This window comes from Amphiura filiformis, chromosome 11 (genome assembly GCF_039555335.1).
Source record: "Amphiura filiformis chromosome 11, Afil_fr2py, whole genome shotgun sequence".
In the NCBI taxonomy this organism is placed as follows: Eukaryota; Metazoa; Echinodermata; class Ophiuroidea; order Amphilepidida; family Amphiuridae; genus Amphiura; species Amphiura filiformis.
Window position 1 is genome coordinate 8,695,346 of NC_092638.1, and position 13,020 is coordinate 8,708,365.

The 13,020-nt window shown below is 36.4% G+C and overlaps 1 protein-coding gene across 2 annotated transcripts in view; it reads left to right on the plus strand.

The window, feature by feature from the left end:
* LOC140164314 (uncharacterized) overlaps positions 1-13,020 on the plus strand; it is a 156,958-nt gene that overhangs the window by 25,572 nt on the left and 118,366 nt on the right. For both annotated transcript variants that reach the window (XM_072187587.1, XM_072187588.1), the window contains exons 7-13: positions 225-347; positions 4,818-5,057; positions 5,627-5,755; positions 7,113-7,340; positions 9,270-9,383; positions 11,346-11,585; positions 12,182-12,292. In XM_072187587.1, the coding sequence (XP_072043688.1) occupies positions 225-347; positions 4,818-5,057; positions 5,627-5,755; positions 7,113-7,340; positions 9,270-9,383; positions 11,346-11,585; positions 12,182-12,292 (1,185 nt within the window). The remainder of the gene's footprint in view (positions 1-224; positions 348-4,817; positions 5,058-5,626; positions 5,756-7,112; positions 7,341-9,269; positions 9,384-11,345; positions 11,586-12,181; positions 12,293-13,020) is intronic.

Here is a 13,020-nt window from a genome sequence, read left to right on the forward strand (position 1 = left end):
GCACTACGACAGCGATAGCTTTGTCTTTAGGGATGAAATGATCAAAACTCGACCGGCGATTGACCGCCGGTTCAGTCCGGTTTCTATATTGTTTTATTTTTTGTTTAGAACAATTAATAGAAACATGATGGAACAGGACGGAACCGGCGGTCAACCGCCGGTCGAGTTTTGTTTTCATCCCTTAAAGATAATTGTTTCGTTCTTCTTTTTTTTTCAAACAAAAGAGGCTGATTCAAACGGAGATAACTGGATGAAGATCGATCTAGGACGGGAGTTTGACGTCAGAAATGTCATCATATACCCTGTACTTGATAGGATGGCTACTATTATTAGTAGTACCTTTAATCGTAAGTGAGACACCAATCTTACTAGACTATACTTATATTCAGTGGCCCCAATCGATTTGAAAATTTAGAATCGCAAAACTAGCTGAAAAACGGCTTGTGCCCCCCCCCCCCCCATCAGGTCGATGTCCCCAATTACCACGGAGGGGAGGGTGGGGGCACCGACCATGATTGAATTAAAAAATGCTATCAATATTTAATTTTCAGCTTATTCAGAAAGCAATTTAAGACACATTTAATGAATCAAACTTGGTTATAAATTTCATGTACATGCTTCTTCAGAGTAATGTTTTATTTTTATAACCAGATGTTTGTTTGCTTATAATGTGATGCACAGTGTCGACGCCCTATACGATAAATATAAATTCAATACTCCGTTGGTGAGCGACGTGCGAGTGGTATTTCACCGAATGCAAGAAAAGGAGTTCTATCTGATTGGCTAGCAATCGATCGCTTAGGTCGCTTAGTAGTCAACTACAAACTCAAAATGGAGCAACGTATTCAATTCGATTGAAATCGATATTCTATTATTGACGTAGATAAAGAGAGTGATAGTGTGTCAATAATGTACATTGTATTACACCTGGATTTTACATGCATTCCTTTATATAATTATTTTCTCAAAGAGTTGAATTTATCACAATTTTTACCCAGGATTTCAAATGTTTTACTGCAAAATTGCAGTTAAACATATCCACAGCAAAATACCGGTCCTCACTAATTAGTGTATTTAATTTCCAGTTAGTGTATTTAAAATAAAACCTGTGATTTACCTGACAACAAATAAAATTTTCTTGCAATAGAAATATCATATGGGATACTAATATGGTAGGCCGCAACCGCCACAGCGTGGCGCTTCTATGCGTAGCTGACTTTTTGCTAAATTGACCAATCATGTTAGAGTTTTTCATTACTCGGAGGTAAAACCAAGGGGGTGACACTAAATTCACGGTTGTTCTATTAGCAACGCAAAACCTATGGAAAATTCCGCTGGTTTACTAGCTAGAAAGTGAGGCCAGTTATCGATCCGTTATGAATAATTCATGTTCGACCCCTTGGATCATGTTAATTAATATTGGCAAATAACAACGTTGTTAGTTTTGCGAACTTTGCCTGTTCAATGAGAGTATAGCGCGCCCCCAATACATCTGGGCACAAATCACGCGAAAACGATCCAGTTTAATGAAATATGGCGGACGGGTATTCCCATCAGGCACCAGTGATATGTTCTTTCAAAGAAAGTCTACTAATTTGATATGAAATGACATTTTGCAATAGCAAAGTCAAAATTAGGACTTGAAGTCAATAATATGAAGGAAATACGTGACAGAGGCAAGGTGTGAAACACAAGTAGTATTTGAAGTTAAAATAACCTTTGATACCCGACCTGACCTTCCATAGCTTTCCATCATGGCGCCTTATTCGTCTTTATGTATTTCTATTATGCTCTCAAGTAAAATAAAATACAATCTGCACTAAGCAGACAGAATGTTACTTGGCTCCCTGCATGAATTATTGATTTTATACGGAGGTAAAGAAATACACAGTTGCCTGCAAGCCGTGTACCATACTCTAAATACTTACGGTAAATCTGAATGGTCACGTGTTGAAATATCATGTGTTCGGGAAATCACGTGGCAACATTTTAAGATTTCAGACTTGTTTACTAGTTAAATTGACATTTGTATTATTGATTATTTATCTTTCCTAATTAATATATCTTTTAAATGCTGATAAATCGTGGTTGGCTGCCCATATTATATGTTAAATTCAATGTTTTATGAATATAATTCTACCACGCAGATGGGGTCACACAGCATAATTTCACACTACACGATTTAGCTAGATTTGGAGCTCTGCACTTCAAATTCACGTCAACTTCAAAGTTTATACACTTAATATATTTAATATAATACTTATTTTTGGTTATAACAAACTGGAACACGAAATATACTAGCTTATTACCTATACAGAAAGGGGATTTATACACATTCACTCAGCAATTTGACATGCCTGGCGCATCAAGACATTCTCTGTCTGGATAACATGACTGTCGCCCTCAATACGTCTGGGCGCAAATTTAAATAACAATACGCTATTTACATATGAATGCGGCTTCATGCTAATTTCTAGTGCCGCTTCCAGGCCTATTCCGTGGTAAAACTGACCAATCAAGTACGACTTACTCATTACGTGAAGCGAATTTATTCATTAAGAATTTGCCAGACGAGCTTCACGTAGTTGCAAGATATCATCGGTCACGAAAGTTATGATTCAAAAAGTAGTTTATGAAAAGTACGAACCGACTTATTATTAAGATGGACATGAAGTCATAAAAAAGTCATACAGTATTGTACATTTTTTTATAGCTAGGCAGAGTGGTGGTAAACCATGCACACAATTCTGCGATTTGCAGTGTATCGCCGGGAGCTAATTTGTACAACTTGCGCGGCGTGGCCTGCGGAATTCGACCTTCAGCAAACCAGTTCGGATTTACTTTATATACTAGTAGTAGGCCATACATACTGTAGTTACTGTCCGTTTTCCTATACACAATACTCAGTGCGCTCACCATTGACGCGTGACCTCTACAAAATAATAGTGTATGTTAGAAGTATAGGCCATTGCCTAGTTGCTTCACTGTGTAAAAAATAACCGGCCAATATTTAAAGTATTCTCTGAAATTCTAGAAAATATAGTTTTGTAACATGTCCTAAATTTTTAGCTAATTTAGGTGTTTGGAAATATTGGTACTTTTGTGTTTTAGGAAGGATATGTAAACGACAGATAACACCAAAAAATATTATTTCTAAACCGTGTTAAGTCTGCAAACCATTATGCTTCTCATTTTCAAGAACGCTGTTAACAATAAGCAGACTATTGTCTCATTTCGTAAACAAAAGCCCACACAGTATTGTTACCTTGCATTCGCTTTATAATCGTTCACCCAACTGAAACTATAATACCAGCTCATTGCACAGGTAAAACAGACACAAGAAGTGCAGTGTGTATTTAACCAGAGAAGATCTGATGTAACATAGTTGAGCTGTTTTCATTGAGTGTTATCTTGGTTTAATAGCTTTTAATGGGTTTTAAGTCCTTCAAAGGTCGTGGTGAATTCTACTGTAGACATGACTGCATCATGATTATTTTAAAGTCAACAACATTCAACAATATGATCACCGTGATAGTATGACAGTATCAGTACCGTGGTGGGTGTCAGTGATCCTGGCCTGACACAGTAGACAAACAAACAAACAAACAAACACCCCACACACATGACACATGCATGCAAGGTAACATTGACTATACACTAATCAAACAATGGTATTGATCCTGTACAACTGGTCGTGGTTTATTTACATTCGATTCATTTAAAATCCCCATAGTAAACATTAATTTTGGCAAGAGTTTTTTCTCTCTGGAACGAGGATGCATCCACTGGCTCCGCGTAATGAAAAGATCTAACATGATTGGTCAATTTAGCTCCGCGAAGCGAAAAGTAAGCTACGCGTAGCAGCTCCACGTTGTGGCGGTTACGGCCAGCCATATACTGATCATGCGAAAATCGTAAAAACATAGAATAGAAACAGTGTGACAGGCTCTCAAAATCTCAAATTGTATGCTTAGCCTGAGTCGCTCGGCCTATCTCGAACAAAATCACCATGCGTAGCTGTTGAAAAACGTGAGGATTCATCGTACTATCACGGTATTTTTAACACGAAGATATAGGGACGATGACGGTGTGTGCTGCGATCAAACAAAATCAGTCGGAAATCGGAAATATTGATTTTGAGATATAGCCAAACAAAGGAAATATTTCCTTTTGTTTCCTGTTGTTTTGGAAACTCTTGAATTGATCATAGCTTTGGAACTGGTTGTTCAATTTCAATGGGGTTTTTTGTGCAAAATGTAGCTTATTAAATTCTTTTTACTATCCTATAAGAAACTGAAAATTTAATATTTCCTAGTTCCGACTGATTTTGCTTGATCGCATAACATTACATTTATACTGATATTGTTCATGTTTATGTCGTGTCATTGATGTTTGATTCATATGAGGTGACGTAAACATTAAAATAATCTTGTTTGTGATAGTTGTTTAAGAGGATTACCGCTTCTGGCCTCAAGGCTTATTGAAGTATGGCGGGCACAAAAGGAGAGGGCGTACTTTGATTTGGGTAATCTTTTGTATGCTTTCTCAGCTGACAAATGATCACCCAAATCACAGTACGCCCTCTCCCTTTGTGCCTGCTATACTCAAAAAGGCTTATTGGCCTTTAATCATCTCCTCCGGCATGTCATTTTACTTGTCATTTTGTTTGTTTCTTTCGTGTATTTTCATATACTTATATTTTGTTGTTGTTTGATGTTGATGATGTGGAAAAATAAAGATTCACGATTTAAACTTTAATTATATAACAATAATAGCATTAATGAAATATTAATTTGCGCATCTTTTTTTAAACACAGCGGACACGTTGAACAATGCCCGCGTGTATGTTGGCTCATGTAGACAGGACGACATCACAAGTAACCATGTATGTGATGCAGACATCGAAATGGTTAGCGACATCGGAAACGGCAACGATCAAGACAACTTGATTGAGGTAACATGTCCTCCGGGTACTTACGGCCAATATGTGTATATACTACCAGATAATGATGCCACTGAATTCTATTTGTGTGATGTGACGGTATTTGGAGATGATGGTAACTATATGATTTAATTTAACTATATAATCGAGTATTTCAATATTATAAAAATGCTTGTTATGTTGTCTTTGTCTGTGAAAAGGAGTGATCCTTTGATTGTACTATAAAAATGCTACAGTGGACAGCATACAGGTTTATAGTTCACGTTGCTTGTGAACTGACCAGTGTCCTAAATTCAAGATAACATGATTTCAATAAACAGACGAATAGCTATTCGGCATTCATCAAAAATGATAACGAGTATGCAAAGTAATTTAACAGAAAAATATTTTACACCAAGAGTAGAACATGATTAGTAAGTTTACAACGAAGCACATAATTAGTATGTTACCCGGGTCACTTTTATTTCAACATGTATTATCCACGTACAAAAAAGGGGCACTTGAAATTGTTCATGGTTATGCAAAATACATAAATTTACATTGTGTCATTATTAGTGCTATATGGCTATATTGAACTATGAACAATTGCTGATTAAAAGAATTAACTTCAACATATTTGAAGAGAGTCCATACCGGCATTTGAAATAATCCATTTTAATGATTTTAACCGGCTTTATTTTGTAGTTCCAATTGATCAGGAAACTAAGGTGTATTTTACCAACGAGCAACAGTCAGTCGTGGAGGATGTTAGCACTGGTGATGTGACGCTTTCCTTAACACGAACAGGAAGTAGAAGGACATGTACTTATGTAGGTAAGATACGAACACAAAAGATATTTTGTAACCCATTGATTCGTGGTATAACCAACCCACCATGTTAAAACATATTTGGATATCTGAGGTTTGTATCGATGCACGTGTTGGAAAGAAAATATCGGATACCTGATGGTATAATGAAACTCAGAAATAAAAAAAAAAGTTAGCGTCTGGCGATCCTGTCAATCAAACTCCAACGACTCGTGATTGGTTAGCATCGCGTAACTAGGGCGGTGTTTTCCTTAGTTACGCGATGATAACCAATCATGGACGGAGCCGTATTGGAATTTGAATTGACAGGATCGTCAGACGCGAACTATTGTTTTTTGTTTCCAACTTTCATTATAGTTACTATTTAGGATGATTATCCAAGGATTGAAGTTTTTGTTTCAAAAGATTCGCTTTGATTGATTGAACAGTTTACCGAATGCAAGATTGTCGAGATTCCTATCCCAGCAAACACAAAATGCGTGACAAAATGTTTTCGCCATCATTCACAAAAGTTTAGAAAAGTTTGCCATAAAACGTTTAAATGTCGGGTTATAAAAAGGGTATATAAAGGGCATAAAACGTTTTCATAACATTTAAAAAACATTTTTGATAACTCACTGAAAATATTCTAACATAATGTTATTTAAGTGTTGACAAAATATTTGGAAAAAATGTTTGCCAAAAATATTTTAGAATAACATTTTGAAAACATTTAAAAAATATTGTTGCAGGGTGTTTTCATACAAAACTTTTTAAAACATTTTCATAACCGTTATATAATCCGACATTTAATGTTATTAAAATATTTTTACCAAAAACAAAACCCAAAATACAACCTGTTGAAAACGTTTTTAAAACGTTTTGTGTTTGCTGGGATGGCACTTAACAAAAATTACCATACGGCTACGGCTACGTTCTCTACGATTTTGGATTTCGCAGGTCCGAAAGACCCCCTTAATTTGAACAAAACAGAGCTCCGAAAAATCCACGACTTTGATAATTTCACCACTAAAAGGCCCCTAAATAGCCCATTCCTCACATTTCTGGGGTTTTCAGGCAATTTTCAACCAGAAAGCCAAGAAATACTCTTGATTTTGACTGTTTGCAGCTCCAAAAGACCTCCTTTTACTTGTTGGCAGCACCAAAAGAGCCCCTTTTACCAGTACACCGTCAGCTCACAAAGACCCACCACCTCAAAATTCCGGGGGAACATACCCACCGAAAATTTATGATGTACCCCCGGCCCCGGGTATAAACATACCACTGACAAAGTATCATACCTGCTTTCCCGAATCTTGACTTAAAGTTTCGGTATGCTATCACCGAGAACACAGTAGGTTCAGTTTTGAAATTTGTTTTACAGATTATTACACTGACCAGACTCGTGGCGACTTTACTGCAGTACAGCCAAGTGTTGCTAAGGAAATCAAGATCAGTGGAACTGATACCCAATCGGACACAGTCACTGTCCAAATTACCAATGATAACATTTGTGAATCTACTGAATCCTTCAACGTCTACCTGACTAATATTGTTGGTGGTATTTTAGACACTCGGTGCTCAACTACGGTTGAAATAGAGGATGACGATGGTATGTGCATATTATTTGTTTGCATTACGTTTCACTACCTGAAGAGAATTGATCAGAAATTGGATACCTGAGGTTAGTATCTGTCAATGAATTGACCAGATCACCAGGCTGTCATTATAGCTAGAGGTAGTATATGACACACATGGCTCACAGAGTTACATAAAAATGACCTTGTGTAGTTCCTAGGAAGTGAGTATTGCCTGGGGCAATTTGTTGTTAAATGTTGATCTCTCACTATAAGAGTTATTACCGTCGAATTGGTCGAAAAAGGAGGTGAGACATGATCAATTCTGTTCAGGCAGTGAAACCTAATGGCTAAAGCAAGCTAGGCAACAAGTCAGAACACACAATTTGGGCATTTAAATCATGCGGAAAAGCTTTCACTTAGCAGGCCAGGGAACTCACATGATACCCCAATAATACGTACCTGCCATGTACAAAAACGAAACATCATGGTCTTGGCCAGCTTTGGCCCCTGATACACATTGGATTTGATGTTTAGGCCTCTAAAACTACGGGTTGGTTACGTAAAATTTGTGTTGCGAAACACTAAAACATAATTGTACTTATTCTATTGGAAGCAAGTCTGCCATCGTAACTATATTATTGTATTGAATAATTACCTTCTTGTGTTGTTGTGTTACTCAGAGCCCCAGACATCAAAAAAAGTTCTAAAACTGGAGGTTACCTTGAAAGAACTTTTTAAAACCAATTCAGTTTTAAGTTTTAACATGTTTTAAAATGAAGGATAATGATGCTAGCTATCTTTTTAAGCATTAAAAAATAGTTCGGACAGTTGGAGTCGGGATTTGATGACGTCATCATATTTTGTCCAATAGAGGTCATAATTGTGTATATTTTGAAATCAAATATGTCTTTTCTTACTTAGAACATCTACATGTATAAGAAAATAGTTAAAAAGATTGATCATTTGGTTAATATATTAGGTATACCAGAGAAAATAGCCAATGTTTTAAGTCTTGAAAAAAAAAACCCAGAAGTCAACGGGGAAAATAAAATTAAAAGCTCCTTAAAAACAAAATTGGTGTATCACATTGGTTCCAAATTAATTGGAATGGAAAGATAAATGTTTTATCCTTTCCAATATGTAAGAAACAAAAATGATGAATTTTGATTTTTTTCACCAACATTTGATGACGTCATCATTATTGGGCCATATCTATTTTATTTTTTTGGCAAACTTGCCGAAAAAGAAGACTAAATTCATAATCCTGAGGTTCCAGACTATCAATATCTACTGGTTCACAAAAAGTTCTTTCAAGGTAACCTACCTCAATTTTTTGGGCTTGGGGCTCTGACTAATGGGGGTAGTAAAACAGGCATCACTCAATGTTAATCAGACGTATAATTAATAATCTGTGCGTGGGCGAGCCGGACAAAGGGGTGGTAGCTCAAGAATTATTCATTGCAGAAAATCGTAGTCTCGTGAAGCCGCAAGCATCTCCAATGTAATATATAAATTAAAGTTTTATACCAAACGCACCAATTTTATTGTAAAACTTGTATAAGACATGAATTTTCTCAGAGCTATCCTAATTACGATTATTTACGAAAATACACACATCTTGTAAGATCTATAAGAAAATGATTTTCTTTCTTTTAAAGGTGTGTGACCCGATTGACAGCCTCATCCTTCCTCCACTTTATAACCCATCAAAATGCAGGTGGTATAAAAACCAGAGAGTAGTTTGGTGCTTACCACCCCGCAAGTCATGTACTCTTTTACGAGCCTATGTGATACACAAGTCATGTTTGCTTCTAGAATCCAAAGCGCTGGAGCAATTTAACTAAAAAAAACTTGGAATAAAAATGTTTGGGTCCTCATGTAGAAAACATCATGTGTTACCACCCATCTTTAATATTGACATTAACAGTTTTATTAACATGGAAACTTTAACTTCTGAACAGCCGTGACATACTCCATATCTACACCTGCAACTACCAACATCGATGAGGATGACGGACCACTGAATATCCAGGTGGTTAGAACGGGAGAAGGCACCTCACAAGATGGAAGCGCTAGTAAGTATTATATGACTTATACATATCTACACATGTGACTACCATCAATAAGGGTTTTATACAGATGGACAGAACTGGTGAAGGCGTGTCACAACTTCACAAGATGGAAGCGCTAGTAAGTAAATTTATTATATGACTTAACCTTATACATATATATCTACACATGTGACTACCATCAATGAGGGTTTTATACAGATATGGATAGAACTGGAGAAGGCATCTCACAAGATGGACGAAGCGCTAGTAAGTGTTATATCACTCATACATATCTACACCTATGACTACCATCAATGAGGGTAATGGACCACTGAATATTGAGGTGGTCAGAATGGAAGCGCAAGTAAGTATTATATTACTCACACAATTTCTACACCTGCGATTACCATCATTGATAAATGGAATACCTAATAATCCAAAGGGACAGAACTGGTGAAGGCGTCTCACACGATGGAAGCGCTAGTAAGTATTACCGTAAAGATTCGCATTATGGCGTACATGGGCTCCTTTGCATTAGGGTAAATTCATAAAAGACTCCTTCCTCTGATAATCCCAACAAGAATTAAGGGTCCGTGCCCTTATATACTGGTCATTTGTGCCTTACATTCCAGTTATGTCAAGGGAGCCCATATGCACCATTAGGCGAATCTTTACTGTATATCACTCATACATATCAACACCTGCGACTACCATCAATTCCATCAATGAGGGTAATGGCACAGGTTAACAGAACTGGAGAAGGCCTCTGCCTTAGTAAGTATTACATTTATACAATACCTACACCTGCGACTACCATCAATGAGGTACTGGACCACTGAATATCCAGGTGAACAGAACTGGAGAAAGCCTCTGACAGGATGATAAAGCCTTCAAGGTATTCTCTTTACCAAAAGCCAAACCATCTCCGCATGTGTTAGACGATTTCTTGCACTTCCATTATTGTTAGCTCTTGTAGCTTGAGTATATTACCACCAAATTGAACAACTTTTCGCCGTGTAAATAGGCTAATATCAACTGTTTCATGGAAGGAATCTTGACATACATAATGTAGAATCGTTAGGATGTTGCAATACTTATGTTTAGCGTGTCTAGTTGGAGAGAAATGTCGATTTGAAAAAAAAATTTTCATTGGTTTTTGACATCGAAGTTTTTGGGGAAAAGCGTTAATAAGCACAATATTCTAATCCTTTAATTCAATGTAACTGGTAATAAAGTTACAATTCATAATCCACAAATGTTTTTAAAAAATGGCCAAAATAGACATCTTAGGATTTTTTGTTTATGCTAGAACAACCACATCAAATATTTTTACAGAGACTAATTTCAGTCATGTCAGTCTATGCTTTCTGATTCTTGCTTTTATTCCCAGGGAATTATGATTGAGGTACGTTTCAGCTGGCAAAACAGAACAATATTTTCAACACGTAATTCAAAGTATCTAGTTCTGTATTTCCTGACATCGAGAGTAAATTGTGTACTTGTGCGACGTTTGTTTCAACCCGTTACCTCTTGTATACTTTCTAATTACTATAACTTGTCCTCACTTATTAACATTTACCAAATTTATAGCTCATTTTCATTTGTCGATGCTGATGCAACTTCTGCTGACTACAACAATTCTGGCCAACAATACCATTCTATTCGTCCACCAATACTCAGAACATGCTACTACCTCCATGCTCAGAACACTGTGACATTCATAGACCATATGGACGATCTTGAGTCACACTGAACAACTTGAAATTTAGTTAGTGTGCGATGTGGTTTTTGTTTCATGCCATTTGTCAATTTTTATCCCAGTGTTAGGAGGGTAAATTTCTTTTCCTTTCGTAGTTAGATGAATCATTATTTGATAAGATAGTGCAAAACACAAAGTTATTGTTTTATTCAACAATAAAAAAGGTTGAAAAATAATACTATCATGATTTTTAAAACTCTTCGTTTCCCTTGGATTGTTTCTTGCAGCTCTTACCTTCACCGATACTGCGCAAAATGGAGCCACATCCTATGACTACAGCAACCTTGCCACCACATTGCAATTCTCGTCAACAACCAATTCTCAGACTCATGCCGTGTCTATCAATGATGATGAATGTTTCGAGCAATCTGAGACATTTCAAGTCACTTTGGACCGACTTACACCTGCTGCATGCAGCGGAGTAGGTGCTGGGTTACCTCTGACGATGACTATAACAGATAACGACTGTAAGTATCATTAATTTCAGTCTGAAATTAATATCCATCTTCATTTGAACAAAAGAAAGCTTACTTAGTTATCCGAGATACGAATTTCCATTCATTTAATGCAAATATAGTTTAATTATTCACCAAACAAATAAATACATTTCTCCGTTAAATGTTAATTTAACGTCGCTGTGCACTCTAGAAATGCATTTATTAAATTAATGTGCTTCTTAATTATTCATGCAAGATTTTAAAAAAATAGTGCTTTTTTTGGATATTGGCCTTAATTTTTGAAATATTGTTTTGACCAAATAAAGCCAATTATTGACTAAAAATTACCCTTTTTAAAGCTAAAAATGGTAAAAAGATATTTTTTGGCATTATTTGGTAGATAATGCAAATAGTAAAGTCTATATACAAAAACAAAACAAAATAAAAACAAACCGTCCCTGTCTACATTATGAAAGAAAATAATTGTCCCTTTTCTATAGTTTTCTATAGAGGAATTGACTCAGCAAGTTTAAGCTTATCATAAACAAATAGTATCTGTTATTACTATTCATGACGATGCGATGTAGAATTGTCTCATTGTCAGTTTATTGTTTTTTAATCGATAGCCAAATTCAATTGGGACATCGCTACTGATGTTATCTTAATCTTAGAAGAGGGATCTGGTCCCAGAACAATCGATATTATCAGGGAAGGAACAATGCAAACTAAAAGTCTTGGTAAGAATTTTCATTATATTTAACATTTATGCACTCAGAACGCTAGTTAGTCGATGGATATTGTTATAGATCGCCCTGCACTACAACGTTCACGCGGTACCGTAGCATTGAACCATAGATGTCAAAAAGTGTTAATCTCTCGCACCTGTAAGATTAGTATCTTTGAAAAAAGCGGCATTGTATTCAATCTATGATTGCAGACATACACAGGTGGTGAGTGCAACCTGCGTGTAGTGCAGGGCGATCTATTCAAAAATTGTATTCATCTATTGCTATGGTAGTTAATCCGATTATTACATCACTTTGACGGCCAATTGGCTTGGTTTACCAGTGCAAAAGTGAGGGTTCTGTGTTGAGCAGCTCCTCCAAATGGTGCGAAATGATACATTAATAGTATCTTGAGCTGCAGTGATCAGCAATATCATGCTGGAATATGCTGAAACACGTCGGCTTGGCGTAGCAGGCCCGTAGCCAGGCTTCCAAGATAAAGGTTCGACTCAAATAATTATCCTTACAAGAATGGTATAGGTATTGGGTAGTGCGCTTGTTGATGGGGTTAATCGGCGCGAAGCAGCGCGCATTATTTGCACTTGTGCAACTGCTCATTATACGATTATTACGTTTCAAAAAATGTACAATAACTGCAAAAAGACCTCCTTTGTCATTTGCGATAGTTCAGGCATTAGTAATTGTTCATACATACTCACGATATAAGAACGTTTCTGATT